We start from the raw sequence: 23,176 nt of genomic DNA on the forward strand, positions 1-23,176 counted from the left end.
TTTTAAATAGGCCAAGCAGTTTGGCTTCTCAGCCCCAGCGGGGCCTGGTGGGTGTTTCATAAAGGTTCTGCCTCATCAGCTACTCACTGAAGAAAAAAAAAATTAAAAAAAGAAAAAGAAAAAAAAATAACCAACCCTTGCATTCCTTCCTCTGCAGACCACGGAAAAAATACCCCCCCTTTTTAACCTTCAGAGTGGGTTTGACAAACCCCCAAACTCTGCCTTGGGACCAGTAATCCTTGGACTCAAAGCTCCCCCTCCTCAACCCCCCTCTCTTCTTGAGGTCCTTCCGGCTAGTACTGTGTCTTTAAGAAACTCCCAGTTGAAAATCCGCCCCCCACCCCCAAAAAAAAGTGACTGAGAGAGAGCACAACCCAAAAAAATTTGGCATCTCTTCTTCTTCCAGTTTCTGGTGTCACTTATGAAACACAGGTCCCTGTTGCTGCTGCTGCAAAGGAGATGTGCGGGTTGCAGGGAGACAGCAGCGCCAGGGCATCCTGAGCCCACACCCAGTGCCTTCCAGCCTGGGTTCGGAGGCAGCGGTAGGCACCTCAAAGCTGTGGTGGGGGGACGAGAAGGGGAGGGGGGAGGGAAGGGGAGAGGGGAGGGAGGGAGCCAGCCCAGCCCCTTGCTCCTTCCTCCTGGAGGCGAAACCGCCCCCTAGGTCGGGGCCTCCCTCTGCCGGCCACAGCTGGCCCCGGGGAGCCCAGCGCTCCAGGCTCCAGCGCAGTTTCCATGTCTCACTGTATGTGTGTGTGTCTCTCTCTGCTGTTTTGACTCCCTTCAGAGGGTCGGCAAGCACCAGGCTGTCAGGACATCCAACCCACTTTAGCCAGCCTGTCATAATTGCTTTGCTCCAAAAGACAAAGGAGGAGAGGAAAAAAGAGGTAAGGGCTTTTATTATTTTTTTAAAAGAAGTTTTAGGCTGGGGCGGAGAATGATGGCAGAAGGGGACTTTAAGAACTTGACAGAGGCCAGAGAGGAGCCCGCTTGGGCTGTCTCCTCTCCTCTCCTCTCCCCCTCCCCTCCCCCAGGCAGGGACAGATGCCCGCTGGGTGATTTCAAGCAACTTTCCCCAACTTCCAAGAAGCTGTGGCTTGTGACCCGGAATCTGTTTGGGTCCAAGGGTTGGAAGGTAGAACCCAGTTCCGTGGATGCCCTGCTGACCCCCGCTCCAGAGAGTTTAAGGAAATCCCCAACTTCCACCTTCCACACACAGGCATAATGGGGGGAGGGCAGGATGCCGAGGAGATGGAGATGAGACCGAGCAGCTGGCTGCCTCCCCTCCAAACCAGAAAGGCAGGGAGGCTTGTCTGAAGAGCCAGGGGTGATTCAAAACTTCGGAGAAGAGGAAGGAGGGAAAGTGGCAGGGAAGGGAGGAAGAGGAGGGAGGGGGCGTTCTGGATGAATTTATTTAGACTAGGTCCCTGGGCGCCCATGGCTTAACTGGAGAAGTTTGAAGAGAACAGGCAACTGGGTGTGTTTCGGGAGTGGGGGTGGGGGACTCCATAGCCTAACAGGGGCCTTCAATAAGCGAATATAAATACATACCTAGCAGTGGGGCCCTCGGAGGGAGACAGCTGAGTCTGGGATGTCAGCGGGAGAGGAAGCAGGGGAAAGCATTTGGAGTGAGAGTGGGAGGGGAGGATTTGGGGGGGTGGCATTTATAGCAGCAGGCAGAGAACTGGAAGAGAGCTCAGAGACCTTCTAGCCCAACCCCCTCCCCCTCATTTTGCAAAGGAGGAAACCGAGGCCTGGAGAGGGGAGGCAACTTTTCAAGTTCACAGAGCTGGCTAACCAGGACCAGGTCCCAGGTACACTGATTTCCTGGGACTGTCTGTCCAAATGAAAGATGAAATCACACTTTTTTTTTGGGGGGGGGAACTTATTTCCCTATTAGTTAATATCAGAGACCCTGTGGGGTGCCAACAGGCCCAGAGCTGGAGGAGAATCGCTGGGTCAGAAGGGTTTTTGTGGTCTTCACCCCACTGGGGATGTCCAGGATAAGAGTTTTGAGGGAACAACTACTAGGCAGGAGTACAAAGACAGCAATTTGAAACTCAGAAATAAGCAGAGCAGGGGCACCGTGTTTTACCACATCCAAAGCACTTTGGCAAACTCATTTTTTAAAAATTCTGATCTGGGATAACTGGGTCATAGAATGTTAGAATTGAAAGACACTTGAGAAAGGGCATCTATCTGATCTGGCTCCTTCATGTTATAAGTGAGAAAACTGAGTCTGAGGAAGAGGAAGTCACTTACCAAGGGCCACACAGTGAATTGGTGACAGAGCCTGGACCAGACCTCAGGTCTCCTGATTCTTGGTCTAGCTCTTATGAGAAAACCCTCAGTTGGGGGGCTAACTTTCTCAAGTTCACACAACTAATAAGTGCCGAAGGAGGGACTTGGACCCAGGTCTTCTTGCTCTTGGTCTAGCTTCCTTTCAGCCATATAATACCGCATCTTACAAGGCACAGATCACTGGGAAGGAGGCAGGAGCCATGTCAGGCTTATTAGAATGAAAGAGTAGAAAATGTATTTTGCCTTTCTTGGTATCCCCAGCTCAGTGCCTAGAACATACCTAGTAGGTGCTTAATAAATATTTACTGAGTGACTTAGAGGAGGCATCCAACTGCTATGAGCAGCAGCATCACCCTCTCTCATTGTCTCAAAACAATGACCCTGCTCAAAATCTCTCTTTCCTACCCCAGCTCAGTCCAACCTTCTCTTTCTTCTTTTACTGGTTGTCCAGTGGTTGTCATTTCTGAATTCATATCTTGATGGCACCATGGTTCCCATCATGGTAGGCTCATTCTGGGAGCTATATTCAGTATGTGAGTAAGTAGAATGAGTGGAATCCCAGAGAGGGAATGTGGGACTTGGAACTGCCTCCATGCCTTCCCAGGAAACATGGAAGACACAGGGAATGTGCCCTGGCCTTCCATGGGCTTGTATGTGAGGATACCAGTGTCTCACCTAGGATCACAAAAAGCTTCTTAAATGCATTCAACTGTCATGGAAAGATCAAGACAGGTCTAAGATGGCAGTCATTTAGGGTCAGTCACAGGGCTGGAGGTGAGAGATTATCCATCCACTCTTTTGTTCATTCCCCCCACTGCAGGGTAGGACAGCAAATCAATCCACCTAAGCCAAGAGCAGTTAGTTCTATTTTTAAATATTCTCAAAACCACCTGCTCTATTTCCCCTTGAAGGAGGCAAGGAATCCCTTCCAAAGTCTAACCTCAGTCCTGCTTTGAGGACACCTCTTGGCCAATTCCAGTTATTGCTTTCAGGGAGTTCCATTGGCCAGGAGAGGGATGAAACCTGTATCTAGGCAGGTAAGGATAATACAAAGTAATTGAAAGAGCGATGACGACTTGTGCAAGTCCCAGCTTCCCCATCTGTAAAATGAGAAGGGTGACCTCATTTCTAGAGACCAACGACTTTTACAATTCCTTCCACCGATGAATCTATGATTCTTTTATCCTAACTGGAGGAAGGAAAGGGGGAGATCAAAGAAGGTTTCTGGAAAGGCCAGAGATGATGGATCGTGAATGCCAGTCACTGGGGATGATGGCTTATTCAAATAAATACATGGAGGCAGAAGATGGAATGGTGACTTGCTCAAAGTGTAGTTGGGCTGGAAGGTGGAATTCATGAAGGGCAGCAGTATTAAACAAGGCTGGGAAGATAGGTGGGAACAATTGTGGAAGGTTATAAACACCATGCTGAGGAATCACCCAGCACTAAGACAGCCAACAAAGGCTTGAGGGTAGGAGAATAACATCATCAATTGTGCATAACTGGGTTGGGGTGGGGGCAGCTAGGTGGCATAGTGGATAAAGCACTGGCTCTGGATTCAGGAGGACCTGAGTTCAAATCCGGTCTCAGACACTTGACAACTAGCTGAGTGACCCTGAGCAAGTCACTTAACCCTCATTGCCCTGCAAAAAATAAAATAAAAAAAATAACTGGGTTGGGGTGTGGGCCCTGTGAGTCCTTTTCTGATGTGTGTGTGGAGAAGGCATCAAGACCCCAAGATCCCAGGTACTTATCCTTGGGAACTAGCCTGAAATTGGACCCGGAGGGCTCAAGAAGGAGGTCCTGTCATCTGTGGAGGGAGTTCAAGTGTCTTGGATTCCAGCCTGGTTCTGGTTTTTGTTGTCCCTCCCTCATCTAAGGCCTTCAACTCAGCAGGAATATCCTGTCTCTGGACATGCTTACCCTGACCCATGGCTAATTTTAACTCTCCTTCCTCCTGCCCCCATCCTTTCAGGGGCCATTTGGGCAATGTTTCCCATAAAGAGAGAGACAAAGGGGACAACAACAGGGAACATCGCCCCTGCTGACACTCACCCCCTTTCCATTGTCCTTTAACATTTACCTGGGCAGACCTGTGCTTCAGGATTTAACTGTCCCCAAGTTGAAGTACTGATCTTTAGCCAGTTTTTTTGGGGTTTTTTTTTTCCAGGGCAATGAGGGTTAAGTGACTTGCCCAGGGTCACACAGCTAGTAAGTGTCAAGAGTCTAAGGCTGGATTTGAATTCAGGTCCTCCTGAATCCAGGGCTGGTGCTTTATCCACTGTGCCACTTTGCTGCCCCCTTTAGCCAGTTTTAAAGAGTATCATAAGGTCATAAAACCATTTGTGTACCTGCCAATGGTTCTTTGGGTGACATTTGACAAGTCATTTAATTATTCTATTCCTTCATTTCCTCATCTGTGAAATGTATTGGTCCTATCAAATCATCAAATCATGGATTGCACAACTACATAGAGTTAACTTCTGGTCTCTTTCTGGTTGAGGCAAAATTCCAGTTACTAGAAATGGGTAATGAAACAGTAGCTTATAGTATCTGAGGATAGAAAGGAACTGGAGGGAAAATTGGGGAAAGAACTCATGTTCTCTTAGGATTCTCTCAAGCCCTTAGAAGGTGGGAAGATACTGATGGCATCAGCCTCTTCTGCCCTGAGATACCCGTAAAGTCAAGAGCCCTGCTCTCTTTTCCACTCCGGCTCAGTCCTCCCTTCTCTTTCTTCTTTTGCCGGTGGCCTGGTGGTCGTCATTTCTGGATTCAGCTCCTCCTTCAGAGGAAGGAACTTTCTCCTTCTTTCCACTGCTAGCCTTCAGTATCTGTTTCTGAGATAGCTCCTTCCTTTTTTAAAAATTCCTTAGGGTGGGTCCAAGTCTCACACAATGACTCTAATTGACTTAAGGAGGTGTACAGGTCCTATTCACATTCTATTCTGATTGATTCACTCAAGAAGTGTTCTTGCCAAACAGAGGGACTTATTATAACATGGGTGGGATAATCATTGGAACCTAACCCTCACACTAAGAATTTCTATTAGGATGGTCCTGACAGGTAGGTAGTACAGTTATTATAATGTCTGCTTTATGAATGGGGAAGCTGAAGCTTAGAGAGATATAATGACTTGCTCATGATAACACAGCCCAGCTAAGATTTTATCCTAGCTATGTCTCCTGACCTCAAGACCAGTGTTCCAGACTTCCTGTCTTACAAATGTCACAGTTTTTTTCTCTTTCTGTAAATAGTTTAGCAGAGTTACCTGTATCCTATTGTATAGAAATGTTGGTTTTGAGTGGGGCTGAGGACCCTCTGATAATAGCCAGTGGCAGTTTGGCAGAACATGCTAGTGGACGGGAGACCTTGCTGCAACAATGACCTCAGTGATTACTTGAGTAATAACTGTGCTTCTCTGTAACTACCTTCTCTTCCATTCCCCCAGGAATAGAGATGAAGCGGCTCCATCTGCTGTGGCTGGCCAGCTTTCTGGGCTCTGTGTCTGGCTGTCCCGAGGTCTGTGACTGTGGTGAGAAGTACGGCTTCCAAATTGCAGATTGTGCCTACCGTGACCTCCAGTCGGTGCCCCCCGGCTTCCCAGCCAACGTCACCACTCTCAGCCTCTCTGCCAACCGCCTGGGAGACCTGGAGTCAGGTGCCTTCGATGAGGTGCCCCTGCTGCAGTCACTGTGGCTGGCTCACAATGAGATCCGGGTCGTGGCCCCCGGTAGCCTGGCCCCTCTGGTCTACCTCAAGAGCCTCGACCTGAGTCACAACCTTATCTCCAACTTCTCTTGGAATGACCTTCACAATCTCAGTGCCCTTCAGCTGCTCAAGATGGATAGCAACGAGCTGGCTGTGATACCCAAGGATGCCTTCAAAAATCTTGGTGATCTGAGGTCCCTGCAGCTCAACCACAATCGTTTCCTGACTCTGGTTGATGGAACTTTTGAGGGGCTCACCTCCTTGTCCCACTTGCAGATCAATGACAACCCCTTTAATTGTACCTGCGGCTTGCTATGGCTCAAGGTGTGGGCCGTGGCCACAGCGGTCTCCATCCCAGAGCAGGACAACATCGCCTGCTCGTCACCCCCCTTCCTCAAGGGCATCCCCCTGGGCCGGCTCCCCCCTCTGCACTGTGCCCCTCCCACAGTACAGCTCACCTACCAACCCAACCAAGATGGGGCTGAGCTCCGGGATGGTTTTGTCCTTGCCCTGCACTGTGACACTGATGGGCAGCCCCCACCAGAGGTCCAGTGGCGGATCCAGACTCCTGGTGGCAAGGTTGAGATCACCAGCCCCAACGTTGGGCCTGATGGGCGGGTCCCAGGAGTGGCTGGGTCTCCTCAGCCCCGCTTCCAGGCATTTGCCAATGGCAGTCTGCTCATCCCGGGCTTCGGCAAACAGGAAGAAGGGACCTACAGCTGCCGGGCCACCAACGAGTTGGGGAGCGCAGAGGGCTCTGTGAACGTGGCTCTGGCTTCTCCGGGGGAAGCCAGCGAGGATGCCCTAGGTCGGAAGTTCCATGGCAAGGCGGTGGAGGGCAAGGGTTGCTACACCGTTGACAATGAGGTGCAGCCATCCGGGCCCGAAGACAATGTGGTCGTCATCTACTTGTCCAGCACAAACCCCAAGAAGAACAGGGCCAATCCCCTTGAGCAGCTGGGCCCCTGGATTCTTTTCCTGTGTCTCTTTCACCTGGCCTTCTAGCCCCTCCCCTTTCCTCCTTCCTCTCTGTGCCCCTCAACATCTCCATCTGGCTAGAGGATCTATGGTGCTCTCTCTCTCATCCAACCCTGTCCTTATCCACTGGCCTCCCAAAGATGCCCCGAGACCTTTCTGGTCTTGCCAGGGGTGGAGGGGAATAGCTGGCATTGCTTCTAGGAGGTGAAGTGAGCCCTTTTCCAGTGTTTTAGCATCTACTCTTTGCCCCAAAGAGGCCCAGTGATGGGCCTTTTAAACCAACTCCATTTACTCATGGCTTAGGCATCCTGAGAAGCCACTGGGCCAACCAGAGGCAGAATGGGGGCAATCCATGATATGTGCCTTTAATTCAACTCCAAAAGCCTGAATTGTGTGCCTTCCAATACTCTCTGCTCCTCCTTTTAGTCACCTCCTCCTCACCCCCTTTGCATTAGCCCCTCCAAGCTTCTCCCAGCTGGTTGGGGCTAGCTCTGAGAAACCAATTCACTCCAAGGTGCTATTAAGAACAGCTTCAGTGTGTTTCCCCACCTCAAGTGGATTCATGTTCCAACCTGGGGGCAATATCTGAGGTGGAAGGAATGGAGCTTTCAGAGTTGAGTTCTAGGCACTGTTAGAAGCAATGGGGAGAGATTTAGCAGAAGGGGGTCCTTCCTAGCTCTTCTCACCTCATTTCTGTGAGCAGGGATGCCCCCCTGGGGTCATTGAGTGATGGCTGCGGAGACCACTCTGGGCATAGGCAAAGGAGACAGAGAAGGCTCCAGGCCATGATCATATGCCTGGGTGGTGCCTGGCCTCTACCTCCTCTCCTCTGATCTCCCCCTCCCCCAATCTGAGCTCTTAGTCCCCCATCCACAGGAATGGGGACTTGAGAAGGGTCTCCCCTCTCAGATCAGTGAAACAAGCTGGCGCTGATCTGAGCCTGCCTCTCTCTACCAAGAGAGGAGTGGGTGTGTTCCCCTTCTCCTATTCCCTCATTTGCCTATGCCCCCCCCAGCCTTCCTGCCTCCTCCCTCATCTAGATGTATTCTCCTAGAGACCCTGTCCCACCTTGTACCCTTGAGCAATATTGGGACAGAAGAGGGGCAAAGAAGCTGCCCACTGTAATAAATAGTACTTCCCATGAGGCCTCTGCTGTTTTGCATTGAGTGGCATTTGGGTGGGGGTGGGAGGATGAGGGAGGAGATATCCAATGTGAGAAGAGTCATCTTCACTCCAATATCTCTTGGATCTTTAGCAAAGGCAAATCGGTTGAGTATTGTCCTCACAGTAGCCTTGTGAATGTTGTATCCCCATTTCACAGATTGGGAACTGAGAAGATTGATTTGCATCCCAACTGGTCCCAGATGTCTTTACCCAAAGGAATAAAACATTAAGTGAAGTCAAGTGTCCTAGCCACATTCACACAGCTGGTATGAGGCACGGCCAGGTTTTAAAACCCAGGTCTCCTAGACATCATGCCACCTCTTCGGGAGCTCGTCGATCCAAAGGGGCAAGTCACAGATAGCAATATGTACATATCAGCACATACATGTCACCCTGTGAGGTGGGAAACGCCCAAGAAGTCCCCTTGAATTCACCACATCCAGGGAAAGGGAAGGAGAAGGGGACATGAAGCTTTTGATCAGCTAGTAATACAGGTGCTCCTTGCTTGAAGAAAAACGAAGATCAACAAATTAGCCCTTCAACTTAGTGCAGAGAGATCAGGGGAAGGATGTAGGAGGCAAAAATCACTAGCTCTGCAGAGCTAGATAGTCTCCAGACGGTCCAGGAAGCCAGGGGTTCAGGTGCCCATGGGGGATGGAAAAGAAAATCCAGTTTTATAGTCAACTTGTTAGGGGCATGGTAAAATGGGCACTCCTATGTAGGAAAATCCAAGTTCGTTTCAGGAAGCACTTATTAAGTACCTATAATGTGCAAGAGCCTGTACTAGATGCTGGAGATATAAAGAAAATGACAAAACAGTCCCTGCCTTTACATTCTGTTGAGAGATATGATATGCGTGGATAAGTGAATACAGGATAAATTGGGAAGGGAGAGAGCACTGTCAATCCCTGGGGTAACGAATGTGAAAGTCACTTAGAAAGTATGAAGTCTTCTTCATATGTAGCATTATCATCAAAATTATTGTAACCTGTGGACCCAGAATCCCAGATTTGGCTTTAACTAAACACATCTGCTCTTAGAGGTACCCCACAAGTCACTCTCTGTGGTTTGTGTTCTCCATCCTGTGATCCCCCTAAGAACATTAGGATAGAGCTCTTGTCTGGGTCTAACACCAAGGAATGGCTTGATCCAGGCTTGCTTCCTATTGGTCCTAGAATACAACTGCCTCTCTCCGAGCCTCAGTTTCCTTATCTGTAAAATGCTTGTGGCCACACAACTAGTAATTAATAAAGGTGGGAGCTGAATCTAATGCATACCTCTCTCTGCTACAACAACAGTTCTTTAATTTGGGGGTCTTGGGGTGCCAAAGAGTTTTTGTTTATGTGGAGTATATCTATTGTTGTTTGCCACATTAGAAATTAAAATATCTTAGTATTATTATGAAAATGGTTGTGACTTTGTGGCTCCCTTGTAGGGATCTCAGGGAACCCTAGGAACCCCAAGAACCCCACTTTGAAAACCACTGAACTACAACACAACTGCCTCACTTCATGGGAGGATTCACAGGCAGTGAAAATCACCCTTTAAGTGATTTTCAGTGTTTGTTTATGACCAGGGATTGGGGATGAGAGGGTTGGAGTGAAGGTTAAATGAATAAGGGTGATGAGGTCAGAGGCTCTGGGGGGTAGGTGTAGGGGTAGGAGTAGGGACAGCATAGAAGGAGGAAGAGGACAAGAAGCAAGAGTGATTAGGGCAGGGTGCTGGGGTGTGTGGATCTAGCTTATGAGTGTCCTGACAATGTACTTCAGATTTACTCTGACCAGGGCAGAGCACATAGGAACTCATTCCTAGAAGCTAGGGTATTGAACTTGGAGTCACTAAGACCTGAGTTCAAATCCTGCCTCAGAGTGTTTAGCTGTGTGACTTTGGGTAAGTCACTTAACTTCTCTGTGACTCAGTTTCCTCAGCTGTATATTGAGGATGTTGGACTAGATGACATCCAGAGTCCCTTCTGTCTATGATTCCATGATATCAAGCATCCCTAGGTGTCTTTAGCATTTTTAGACACCCACTTCCACACTGCTGACTCATATTGAATAGGCAACCCACTCTAAAACCCCAAATATTCTTCATACACGAGACTCCCTAAGATTGCCTTCCCCCTCTTGTATTTGTGAAGCTTTTATTTTTTTTAACTCAACTCTCAGGCTTTACACTCTCTTAACTTTCATCTGATTAGATTCAGTTCCAGGATTTAGCTTGTCAAAATCATTTTGGATGCCGACTCTGTCATGCACTGTGTCAGCTATCCCTCCCTGCAGATCTGATGATCTCTGTTTTCACCCAAGTCCTTGATAAAAACGTGAAGCAGCCCAGGGCCAACGCTGAGCACAGGACAATGCTAGGGACCGCTGTCCCTGCAAAAAGAACAACTAGGAAATTGCGTCCCAGCTCCCCCATTCACGGGCTTTGTGACCTTGATCAGTCCATTTAACTCTGGTGGGACTCATTCAAGGTTTCTAGGGAAGTCAATAGCAAGAAGAATTTTCCAACACTTGGATTTCTCCCTGTTTTAGGAAGGCGGCGACTACTGTATAAACCAGACAGCAAAGGAGGCCTGCCCTGCGTTTAGGAGAGTCAGGAAGGAACCTAAGCCTCAGGTCTGTCCCCGTCCTTCACTTCTTCCAGGGAACATCAGCCCAGAATGCCCCCTCCCCAAACAGGCTGGGGACCTCCGGGGGGAGGGGGCAGGGAGGGGAGTGTCTGCTTTCTTGGACCCGGCTGTGCCCTCTCCACAGGTCCTCGACTGTGCACCTCCCAGGGGAAGAGCAACCCTGTTTGTAGTCTCCTCCCCTCCTCCCCCCGAGCCTCAGTGCTCTGCCTTTTGTCATCCTCCCTCCTCATTCACCCTCCCTCCCTCTATTGCCCTTAATTGCGGTTTTCTTAGGGCCTCATTACCAACTTCAAAAGGGCAGCAAAGCTAGAAAACAGTAAACGGCCTTTCGCTGAGTCCTTGCCCCTGCTTTTAACTCAAAAAGCTCCACCAGGTTTTAATTGCTTGTGTTACAAAACTCAAGAAGAAGCTGGAGATGGAAGGCAGAGGTTGCTCGCCTGGCCAAGGCTAATGCAGTTGAGAGGAGGCAGGGAGGTTTGCAGCTGTCATGAAGTCACTAAGGGAGCTCCTTCCCTCCCTCCTCCCTCCCTCCTCTCTCCCTCTCTCCTCCTCCTCCTTCTTCCTTCTTCTTCTTCTTCTTCTTCTTCTTCTTCTTCTTCTTCTTCTTCTTCTTCTTCTTCTTCTTCTTCTTCTTCTTCTTCTTCTTCTTCTTCTTCTTCTTCTTCTTCTTCTTCTTCTTCTCTCTCCCTATTTCCCCTCTCTTTTTACTCCCTCTTTCTGTCCCTCTTTTCCTCCTCCTCACCCTCCCTTCCCCACCCCCTTTTTACTCCTTCCCTCCAGCTCTCCCCCTCTTTTACTTTCTCTTTCTATTCCTTTTTCCCTTTCTCTTTCCCCTTCTCCCTTTCTTCCTCTCCCTCTGCCTTTCCTCTCCTCCTCTGCCTCTTGCTTTTTTCTTTCCTCCTTTTCCCTAAACAATACTTTCTCCCCCACTTCTCTCTTTTCCCTCTCTTCCTCTTTATCTCTTTCCCTCCTTTCTTATTCTTTCTGTTTCTCTCTTTCCTCTATATCTTCCCTCTCTCTTATTTCCTTTTATCCTTCCTTTTCTCCCTCTATCTTCCTCTTCCTCCCTCCTTTAAGCAATCCTGCCTTTCTTTTCTACTTTCTTCTCTGTCACTTTTTCCCTTTCCTCCCCTAGTTCCTTCCCTTCTCTCTTTTTCTTTTTTTCTCTTTCTCTCCCTCCATCTTTCTCTCTCCCTTTCCACTTCCTTTCTTCCTTTCCTTTTTTCCAGAAAGAAAAACTGGCCCAGGATCTGAGGTCTTGCTTGTAATGAGAGCTGTGGTCCAGAGTCTCACCTTCAACAGATTTGAGAATGAGGGTAGGAATAGGGAGAAGGAAGTTAAAGGTAGACCATGCTTCCCACTCCATGCCTGTAGAGATTAGATCCTCACATGTAGTAGAGAACAGTTAATCCCCCCAGGTTTCACAGTATCTCTGGAGCCAGGCTTAGCTGGGGTGGACATTTGATCCCCCGAGGTGAGTCTGGGATGCAGACTGCTTAACTGCACCACAGGGCCCTGTTAGAAGGGGGTTCTGTGAAGCTACAGTTCTGTTATGGTCTCACTAGAATCTTGTTTTCTATAACACCCACCTAGCGTAGAAAATGGGTGTTGTCTGGCTTCCCTTTTCCTACATCAGCTCTAGAAGGGGTGTGCATGTGTGTGTGTGTGTGTGTGTGTGTGTGTGTGTGTGTTTGGGATAGGTGGGGGAGGGGGAATTACAGTATTTTCCACTAGGTTTCAATTACATGTTTGTAAAATGAGGGGGTTAGACTAGATTATCCCTAAGACCCTTCTAACTCCCAATCGAAGGGTCTATGATTCTCCTTCTTGGTGCTTAGCTCCACGACCTCTGCAGAGCCTCAGGCCTCAGGGACCCTGGTCTCATTATCCATTATTTCTTTATATGACATAGTAGGATAGAAAGACCACTGGGTTTCAGTCCTACCCTGTGACCTCAGACAAACCACTCTCACCTTCCCAGTCTATAAATGACAAAATTGGATTCAATGATATCTATGGTTTCTTTCCCACCCTAATATTTTGTGGTTCTAGGTAAGATTCCTGCTTCCTCCAGTCCATGGTAAGAGTAGATTGGGGAAGACCAACAGCCACTGATGAAACTCTATTAACTGGGAGAGAAGCATGAAGTGCTGCGCCCCCACTTCCTGACCTATTCCCATTGTTCCATGGCTATTGCTCCCTCTGCCCCCTTCTATCTCGTACCCCTGGCCTTACCTCTCTGAACTTCATCTTCAAGATATAGATTAATATTACTTAGATAATCTAGGGTGGTGGTAAGGAAAGCATTTTGGGAACCTCGAAGTGCTATTGAAAAGTATCACCAAGGGGGCAGCTAGGTGGATAAAGCACTGGCCCTGGATTCAGGAGGACCTGAGCTCAAATCTGGCCTCAGACACTTGACACTTACTAGCTGTGTGACCCTGGGCAAGTCACTTAACCCCTATTGCCCCGCAAAAAAAAGAAAGAAAAGTATCACCAATATCATACCAGGTACAACTTGGCAATGCCTACTTTGCCATTCACACCATCCTCACCCAGTCAGCTGTTACTCTCCAATCCCAGCCTCCAACCCAAAAGGCCTCTGGCGTTACCCCTCCCTCTCTTCCTCTTTCACATAAAATGGACCAAGTCACTCGGTCCAACCTATACATGACATCCTCTATACATGACATTTCTATGACATCCTCAGAAAGTAGACACAGCCTCTGCTTGGCTCTCTGCAGGGAGTGGGGACTCATTACCTCCTGAGATAGTCTGTATCTCAGGACAGCTCTGATCGTAAGCAAGTCTGGGGGCATATTGAGCCTAAATCTCTGCAAATTCTGCCTATCACCCTGAGTTCTGCCCTCTGGCACCAAGAGGAACAAGGCTAATCTTCTAGTCAACTGCTCTTCAAATACTGGGAGGCAGTTGCCATGCCCCCACTGAATCTTTTCTTCAGTCTAAACATTATCAGCATCTCCCACCCATGCCCTCAATAGGCCAGTCTCCAAACATTCTCCTTCCTCTGCTCCCGCTATTGACTCTGGCCTTGTGTCTATAGCTCCATCCACTGCACCACTTCGATGCTTCTCTGCCCCTGCAGGATTCTACCCCATGAGGCTAATGTGCAGGTCAAATGAGATAATTTATGTAAAGTATTTGCAAACCTGAAGCACCAAGTAAAGGTCAGCTGTTGCAGCAGATGAGCAATGAGCACTGGTTGATTGATAAGGTAGCCTTTCCAATCTAGAAATAATCAGGGACTGTTCATTTGGAGTCATTTATTAGAGGAAACATACTCATGTCTTTCATAACATGTCAAGGTAGAAACACTCCCAAAATATCTGAAGTTCCCATTTATTTCCAGGCCAGGCCCAGGTTCTGTAACAGCAAACTAGAGGGTAAAATAGGCTTCAGGATGGGAAATTGCTTCCGGGGAATTCCCCCAGACCCCGTAGTAGCCACAGGAGCCAGTCACCAAAAGTTCTGACCAGCACCATGTTTTCCCATCTTGGGAGATCAGGGAGCTTTCTACCAGTTTCAAAGAGGAAGTGAAAGGGGGAGAGGGAAAGGGGTAAAAGATGAATTTCAGCACCAAATCCTGGACTTGGAAGAACCCTCCAGGGGTACCTAGGCAAGCCCACACATGCACAGGAATCCCCTCTAACATTTCTGTAAGTGATCAAGCAGCCTTCACTAGAAGCCCTACAGTGAGAAGGAACTCACTACCTCCCAAGGCAGTCTGGTATGCCTTCAGATAGCTCAGATTGTTGGGGAGCTTGGCTTCACTTCAGTTGTGTATACTGGCCTTGTATGAAGGGTAAGCTATAGCTTTGAGCTGCCAGAGGCTATGGGGGTAGAGTTTAATTCTAGTCTGGTACTACAAGGTACCTTGGAGGTCTTAGGAAGGCTCTGGAGAAACCTCCAAGAATCCCTTAGAGTCCATTTCGGGGGTTCCTAGGAGATAATGAGGAGGAAGGGTAAGGACTTGGCACCATCTTAATATCCCAACCCTCCAGTTGGATCCCCTTGTCACCAGTTTGGCCCACACTATACCCCCCATTAGACCAGACCTACCATAGCTTCATTGGTCCCTGGAAAATGTCAAAGGCTAACTCCAATCCACTCCTCCTCCTGTGACCAAGGCACAGTTCCTTTGAGGATAGAGGGGAAACCAGTCCGATTGACCACACTGAAATTATGTTCAACATGTCACCATACAACATATGCATGTATGGAGTTCTACAAGCATCAAGGAAAGAAATCTTTCTTTCTTGTGTACTTTGGAGGTTGAGGGATGTAGCATTTGTCTGTTTGAAGATATTGTGGAATGTTGGAATGGTCTTTTTTTTTCTCCCTGGACCTACTCAGTCAATCGCTACTGATTGAAGGATGGAGGAGGAATTTATTAAAGGGTGAAGTGATTGATTTGGACTTTTCCTCGAAAAGGGGACGAAGCCAAGATACTCAAGACTTCTTGGGACAAAGATGGGAATTGGAGCCAGAGACTGAGCTAGAGAGGGAGGCAGGAGCCCTAATCCCTAGCAAGGAAGATGGATGCCAAACTAAAGACCACCAGGGCCTGAGTCCCAGACAACTAGGCTGGGATCCCAGGGGTTAGAAGGTACCTTGTGGAGGTGGGGAAAGTATCTCGAGAAGTATTTGGATAAAGCTCTAAGAATCAGATTTTTGCTTTTGTTTTGTTGTGTCGGACTCTTCATGACCCCATGAACCATAGTGTCCATGAGGTTTTCTTGCCAAAAATACTGGAGGAGTTTGCCATGTTCTTCCCCAATAGATTAAAGCAAACAGAGGTTAAGTGACTTGCCCAGGGTCACACTGCTAATAAGTATCTGAGGCCAGATTTGAACTCAAGTCTTCCTGACTCCAAGGTCAGGCACTTTATCCACTAAGCCACCTAGCTGCCTCTAAGAATCAAACAGAGCTTAAGTGAGGAAGCTTGGGACAATTCAAAACAACTGACTGGTAGTGGAGCTTTCTGGAATAGGAAACTGAATAGAATCTTTAGATGTGATCTCAATTCTGGGTACTCTCCAATGAGTCATCACTCTCTAACTTTCTGGATACTTGGTAAAGTCTGCATTTGGGGGTGGGGTGTATTTCTCCTTTATCCTTGATAAAGAAGAACCCCCTCCCCCGACTAGAATTAGAGTAAGGCTGAGTCTCAGAAGGAAAAGAGACAGCGACCCCTCAGAGAAGGAAGTATCCAGGAAACTTCATTCAAGGCTCAATTCAGGCACCATCATCTCCCAAGGGAAACCTTTTCTAATCTCTCTCTCCTTATGTCAATCATCTTGTATTTATCTGCATCAATGCTGTAATTGCCCCCAATATAATGTAATCTCTCTGAGGGAAGGAACTGTTTTTTACCTTTGGAACCCGAGACCCCACACTATCTCTTAGGAAGTGTCCGATAAATGTGCTTTGAATGAATGAATCAATGATGGAAAAGTATAGGGAGATGAGTCCCAAAGAAGATGGATTTTTGTCTGTAGTAATGGTCCCGTGGAAGAGGAAATGGTATAGACCCCAGGAGTAGGATTCATTTCCCTGGGCACCTGGGACTTGGGGATGGGATTCTTATTTTGGTGGGGGTTTTCTTTGTATATTCTAGGAAGTTGAGGATGCTTACATTGGCCAGGGGTCACAGCAAATGATTTACCTCCCCCCAAAAGGTAACAACAAACAAAAGCTGATGGATGGTGCACCATCAACCCTGAGGAGCTGCTCTCTGCACAATATATCTAGGTGGGAGGAGTCCAGCATCGCTGCAGGGAGAAACTTCAAAGCTGCGACTTTGGGAAGGATCCAGGAGGAAGGAGTGAGAAGAAAGAAGGAAAATGACCTCCCTGAACAGAAACATATCCAGGCAGTTCCCTCTCCTTTCCCCTCCCGGCTCTGCAGATCCATCAGGGGTTGGGAGGGCTGGGCTGGCTCCCATTGACCAGAGGGCCAGCCAGGCTTTTCTTCCGGAAGGCCAGGAGAGATGGATTGCGGATAAGGGTGTAAGCCAATCCCCAGCGGACTCTACTTTGTTTGGACTTGGTGGCATTCCTGGCTGGGTTCTTGGTTGGCAGCAAATGGATGCCTGAAGGAGACAGACCACATAAAACAGTGAACAATGTTAACTCCCTTCTCTCCTGCCCTTCCATGGCCCCTGCCTCCTTTACACACCCACCTCTCATTTCTCCCAGAACCTCCTGAGACTAGGCATAGAAAGGGCCCAAGACAGGAGCATCCTTCTGAGAGCAGGGAGGATTGACTCATGGACAGCTCAGAGACCTTCTTGTTCCTTGTAAAGTCCCATAACATGGAGCTCAGATTTTCCAGTGTGTGCCTTTGGGAACTGTGCCAGTAAGGACTGACACAGAACATTTTATTCTTACAACGAGCTGAAATATGGATGAGGAGGGACTCTCCCCCTGCTCTGCCAGGGCTCAGCACCTGGAGCCCCAGACAGGCAGCTTGGACCAGAGTAAGGAAGGGAGAAATCTGCAGCCCAAGACAAACTTTCATAGCATCCTTCCAAAATACCACTCAGTCAGCAGCCTGTGGGATGACTGCAGGGGGAAGAAGGCCAAGGAGGAAGCCTAGGGATGGAGGAAGGCAGGAAGCAGCAAGGAAACCCTCATCCTCCTTCCAGGCCAGGGAAAGAGAAGCCAGCCGGCCACAGCATCTCACCTTCTTCTACCTCACTGGGTCTGAGAGAGGCTTGGGCAACAGCCAGGCCCCGAGAGCCAGGTAATTGCAAGAGGAGGAAGCAAAAGGCTCTCACTGCAGGATGTGACTGGCTGACCTCCATCTTCAAGTAATAGTAGTAAGTGCGATAGCCTGAGGGAGGAAAAAAGCAAAGGGGGTGAAACCCCGGTAGGAGCCAGGCTAGGAAGTTCATACAAACATGGGCTGGCTCACACACAAACACCCTGTGCTCTCATCTAGACTGGCTCCACCCACCCAGCATCCCTAGCCAGGCCCCCTTAGCTTTTCACCTGGTCCATTCAAGTAGCCTTCTAGAGGGTCTCCCTATCTCCAGCCTATCCTCTGTACAAAAATTAATTATTCATAACTATAACTAACCTGGAAAAAAATATATAATTGGACTTATGAAAAATATGATTATATGAAAAATGATAAATTTAGAAAAATTATAATTGGGCCATAAGTCCCTTCGTGGTCGCCATTAAAATGTGGAAATATTTTTGTTAACTAGGGCTAATTTGGGGGCTGAAGCTGATCTATGGATGACTAAACTGGGGACTGTTGACTATTTGGCTATCTGACTTCGTTAATTTAATGTGGGCCGTTTATAAAGTTCCACCATACTGCTCCACTCCCAAATTGATAAGCACAGGATTAAAAAGCCTCTTAACTAAATAATCCAAGCAGAGTTTGTTTATGAGATACTATTTCAAATTAGGAATACAGGGAAATAAAGTACAACCTGACTGCTTTCCTGGGTCTCTTTCCAATGCATCTCTTTCCCACCTGCTGAACTTCTTGAATACAATAAGGGCCTTAGCCGCCTTTGGCCTCAGGGCACTTTACACTTTCCCTGGTTTGTATTAAGGCCTGTAACCTTCTGTCTGTCTGCTCTGTCAGTTTGCCCTTCGGCCTCCTGCGTCCTTGTAGCCCCTCTCTAGTCTCCAATCTTTGCCGTCTCCTCAGCCGCCTCTTGACCTCTTCTAGTCCGTCCGAACCCCTGAGTCTTGTCTATCTAGTCTGTCCTCAGCCCCTAGTCAGCCCCCTTTCTTTCTAGTCCGTCCCCCCCCCCTCCCCCCCCTCCCCCCCCTCCCCCCCTCCCCCCCCTCCCCCCCCCTCCCCCCCCTCCCCCCCTCCCCCCCCCGTCTTGTCTCACTCCCAGGTCTATATATACCTTTTCTTCTCTCCACTCAAATCTCGGGGCTTCCTTCGCCCCCACAGACCAAGCTAATCCACCAGCCAGAGCTGCAGCTGGTTGGGGGTGGGGTGTGCACTCCCCCTTCACGTGCCTCTGCACAGGCTATCTTTCAGATAGCTCCGCTCAGGTCGGAGGGAGCTGGGGACTTTTTTTTTCCCCCAGCTGTCTGACCTGGCATCTTATATAGCCCACGGGGCTTTTTCTCCTCAGCTGAAGCTGAGGAGGAGGGGGAGAGACCCTGAGGGCCTAAGGCTTTCTAATCTCAGCCTAAAGGTAGGGTCCCCAAATCAAAATAAATTTCCACACCTCTCTCCAATGCATTGTCCATAGAGTTCCCGAAATAATTTGCTCAAGGCACAGTCTAACCATGCCAAGCGCCTGCTCTAAAAATTAGCTTTTAAAGAAAGCTCATTGACTGCCCACTGCTTCCAAGCTAAAACGCAAACTTTGGAATTGAAAGCCTTTTACATTCGGGCCCCAGGATGCCTTCACAGTCTTGCTTCACGTTGTTCCCTTTTGCCCAGGCAGCCTGCATGACCAGCTATCACATCTGAACCTGGTATTCCACCTCCTGGCTTGGGGTAGTCACCATCGTGCTCTTGTCTGCATACTCCTTCTGGATCTCCCAGGACCCTTCTCTTCCTTCTGGGCTCAGCCACCTTGTTCATGAGCTTCTCCATCTGCCCCCTCCCCACCCCACCCCATCCTCTCTTCCTCTTATTCACTATCCGCCAACAGAAGGTAACTTTCTGGAGGGCAGGGATTATTTTTTAACCCTTCCTCTGGTCCCCTGCCCCTAGTCCCCTTAGGATAGGACCTTGAACAGGAAAGATGCTTGTGATGATGATAGAATTATAACTGAACAGGACCTTCAAGGTCATCTAGTCCAATGCCCTCAATTTACAAATGAGGAAACTGAGGCCTGGGGAGATCAAGTGAAGGGAGCTAGATTGCACAGGTGAGCTGGGATCTGAACCCATTACCCCACCTTTACTGCTTGTTAAATTGAATTCAATTGAATACACATATACAGAGCGCTTAATAATGATAACAACTAACATTGATATAGTACTTTCAGATTTGCAAAGTACTTAATGAATATGATCCCATTTTACCCCCACATAAACTAAGGAAACTGAGGGAAACAGATCAAGTGACTTGCCCAAGATCACCCAATTAATAAGTGCCTGAAGTGGCCTTTGAAGTCAGGTCTTTCTGACTTCAGTGCAGCGCTCTAACCACCATCACACACACACACACACACACACAATGAATGATCACCTAAAGAGCAGGCATGCAGGCTGCCTCACACTCAGCGCACACACATGAAGCATGTCCACAGGCTCCTTTCACAAGCAGTGTGACTAATCCTACATAGAGAGTATAAGCACAGACTGAATAACTTCTATGCAGCTCTCCTACATACTAAGATGGTACCCTGGTTAGTTCTTCCACAAACAGCATTCCGATCCTGCCTCAGACAGTAGTTAGCTATATGACCCTAGGTAAGTCACTTAACCTCTATGTGACTCAGTTTCCTCCTGGGTAAATTTTGGTGGTTGGGTGTACTGGCCACTACAGTCCCTTTCTAAATTTATGATCCAATGAGCCACACAAAATGTGGGGGCTCAGACAATCCATCTCACAGACAAGGGGTCCACATGCCCCACCCCATGCACAGAATGCACATAGACACCCAAGCCCTCAGGCTAAGGCTCTCGGGCAGTCTGTGCATCCTGCTTTTAAAGGACAAAACACTTACAGAGAAGGGAAGGGATTTGTTTAAGGCTACACTAAGCCCAGTGGGAGGCTCAGGTCTCTTCCTTCTCCTGCTGTCAGCCTCTCTGCCAGACTCGGCAAACCCCCACCCCATTGGAAGCCAGTGGTCTCTGATTCATTCCCACAGCTGCCCTTACCTGGGTCCAAAGTGCCCACACCACGGCCGAGCAAGCTGAGGTCCAGCTGACAGAAGTGGACGGTGTTGAAGAGGATAGAGATCACCATCCGGCCGATGCCCACCATGATGCCCACCAGCACATTAATGGGGAAGAACAGGAAAGTGATGGCAAAGAGCGCTTTCCTAATGGGGAGGGGACACAGGAGAGAGGCTGAAGAAGGGGGTGCCTCCCTTCCCTCGGAAAGCTAAATGGTGACAGCAGAGAAGAGTGTCCTTAGGGACCCTCCCATTTTACAAACAGGAAAACTGAGGCCCGGAAAGGGGAAATGACTTGCATAGTGTCTCCCAATAAGTTGGTAGCAGGACTAACACAAGCATCCAGGTCTTTCAACTCCCTTCATCAGTCCACTTTTTCCTACCCCCCTCAATAATAGATATGAAAGCACATGGTGCTATAAAATATAAGAACTAATTATAATCTTTATTGACAACAAATGGAAGGGCAAAGAAAAACAGGGAAAGAGAGATGGAACAAAGGATCATTAAAAGCAAAGGTAGGGGGCAGCTAGGTGGCACAGTGGATAAAGCACCAGCCCTGGATTCAGGAGGACCTGAGTTCAAATCCGGTCTCAGATGCTAGACACTAGCTGTGTGACCCTGAGCAAGTCACTTAACCCTCATTGCCCTGCACACACAAAAAAATCAAAGGTAGAGGGACCAAAGGAGAGAGGGACAGAGAAAGAGGAAAAAGAGAGAGAGAGAGAGAGAGAGGGACAAAAAGGAAGGGATAGATAAAAATGGATGGAGACGGGAGAAAGTAAGGGAAGAAAAAAGGCAGAGAAAGGGACCGGGAGAGAAAGGACAGAAAGTGTTCTTGGATACTGCTTTTGTCCTGCTTTTTTTCATTCACCTAATGCATAATAAATTGTGTTCCAGTCTCTCATTTTCACTCTGTGCTTTTCAGATGCTTCTTGTCCATGTGAATTGTTAAAATGAACAAAAAGAAAGGGGGGAGCGTAGAGTCCGAGAAAGAGAGGACAAAGAGTTAGAGGGAAGGACAGATCAAGAGACAAGGTCAGAGAAGAGGAAAGACAGAAACAGAGAGAGGCACCAAGAGGGAAAGACCGAGAGAGGAAGGGGGAGATGGAGATAGCAAGAGAGTGAGGCATGGCCTCCTTACCTGTTAGTCAGCTCCCGCCTCTCTAGGAAGACCCAGCGAGCAGCCAGGTTCTGCAAGATCACAGCCAGCACCAGTGTGAGGCAGAAGGGCCTATAGGGAAGGTAACCACAGTGATCAAGCCAGGGCCGGGGCAGGCCAGTGGCAGGGTCCCCAGCCTGGCTCACTCACCATATACTCTCCAGCATATGGAAGAGAAGGAGGTTCCTGCCATACAGGATGGGGATGATGACCAGAAAGGTGAGCATCACGAACCCCAGGAAGAAGATGACCTGCTGAAGGAAGAACCCTGCAGGAGGCAAAGGAGGCAACGTCAGAAGTGTGGGGACCACTGGGGAGGTGTGGGAGAATGACCAGGCTGGGGCCCTGGAGGCCAATCGTGCTGGGCCTCAGCCAGGGCTCCTGGCAGGTGCAGGAGAAACAAAGAAGGCCCGAGAGAGCCCAGGCCTGTCCCTAGGCCTGCCACCGCCCAGCTCAGTGACCCTGGGCGAGTTGTGTCCCCTCTCTAGGCCTTGGTTTTCTCATCGGTTTAAGGAGGAAAGAACTCCCTGCTCTACCGTCCTCCCAGTGGGATCGATCCCTCCACCCTCTCTGAGCTCCCCAAAGAAGCAGCAGTCATCTCCTGGGACTTCACAGAGGAAAGAGTGTGAGAGCACTGCAGACAATTTAAAACCCGACAGACCCGCGCAGGATGGTGGATGTCCTGGTAGCTGCCTCCCAAACGTCTTCAAACTCCTTTTGAAAGGTGACTGTCACATTAATTTTTTAAAATGAGATCTTATTGAAAAGGTGAATATATTATATTAGATATACAGATATATTTAAAAGGAGATCTCTTTTGAAAAGTGAAATATTAGGGGCAGCTAGGTGGCGCAGTGGATAAAGCCCCGGCCCCGGATTCAGGAGGACCTGAGTTCAAATCCAGCCTCAGACAATTGACACTTCCTAGCTATGTGACACTGGGCTAGTCATTTAACCCTATTGCCCCACAAAAAGAAAAGAAAAGTGAGATATTATATGTATGCAGATAGATATATTTTAAATGAGATCCCTTTAAAATGGTAAGCATTATATATGTATATATATACACAAATATATTTATACACATATAAATATATTTATATACAATATAAATTCTATTTTATATATAATATAAATATATGTACAAATATATTTAAAATGAGATCCCTTTTAAAAAGTGAGTATATGGGGGCAGCTACGTGGAGCAGTGGATAGAGCACTGGCCCTGGAGTCAGAAGGACCTGAGTTCAAATTCAGCCTCAGACACTTGATACTTACTAGCTGTGTGACCCTGGGCATGTTACTTAACCCCAATTGCCTCACCAAAAAAAAAGTGAGTATATGATATTACATATACAAATATATTTAAAATGA

The 23,176-nt window shown here is 48.3% G+C and overlaps 2 protein-coding genes across 2 annotated transcripts in view; one reads left to right on the forward strand and one right to left on the reverse strand.

Moving 5' to 3' along the window:
- The first annotated feature begins 374 nt into the window (after positions 1–374).
- Positions 375–9,421, forward strand: ISLR (immunoglobulin superfamily containing leucine rich repeat). The gene is made up of 3 exons (XM_043989023.1): positions 375–542; positions 788–887; positions 5,750–9,421. The coding sequence occupies exon 3, from the start codon at positions 5,758–5,760 to the stop codon at positions 7,012–7,014; it is 1,257 nt and encodes a 418-aa protein (XP_043844958.1). The 5' UTR covers positions 375–542; positions 788–887; positions 5,750–5,757; the 3' UTR covers positions 7,015–9,421.
- Positions 9,422–16,542: 7,121 nt separating this feature from the next.
- Positions 16,543–23,176, reverse strand: part of STRA6 (signaling receptor and transporter of retinol STRA6) — a 111,540-nt gene continuing 104,906 nt past the window's right edge. The window contains exons 14-18 of the mRNA XM_043987572.1: positions 21,953–22,070; positions 21,785–21,874; positions 20,624–20,787; positions 17,492–17,641; positions 16,543–16,898 (exon numbers count right to left, since the gene is read on the reverse strand). Coding sequence (XP_043843507.1) covers positions 16,720–16,898; positions 17,492–17,641; positions 20,624–20,787; positions 21,785–21,874; positions 21,953–22,070 — 701 coding nt within the window. The 3' untranslated portion in view covers positions 16,543–16,719. The remainder of the gene's footprint in view (positions 16,899–17,491; positions 17,642–20,623; positions 20,788–21,784; positions 21,875–21,952; positions 22,071–23,176) is intronic.

Source organism: Dromiciops gliroides, chromosome 2, assembly GCF_019393635.1.
Source record: "Dromiciops gliroides isolate mDroGli1 chromosome 2, mDroGli1.pri, whole genome shotgun sequence".
NCBI lineage: Eukaryota > Metazoa > Chordata > Mammalia > Microbiotheria > Microbiotheriidae > Dromiciops > Dromiciops gliroides.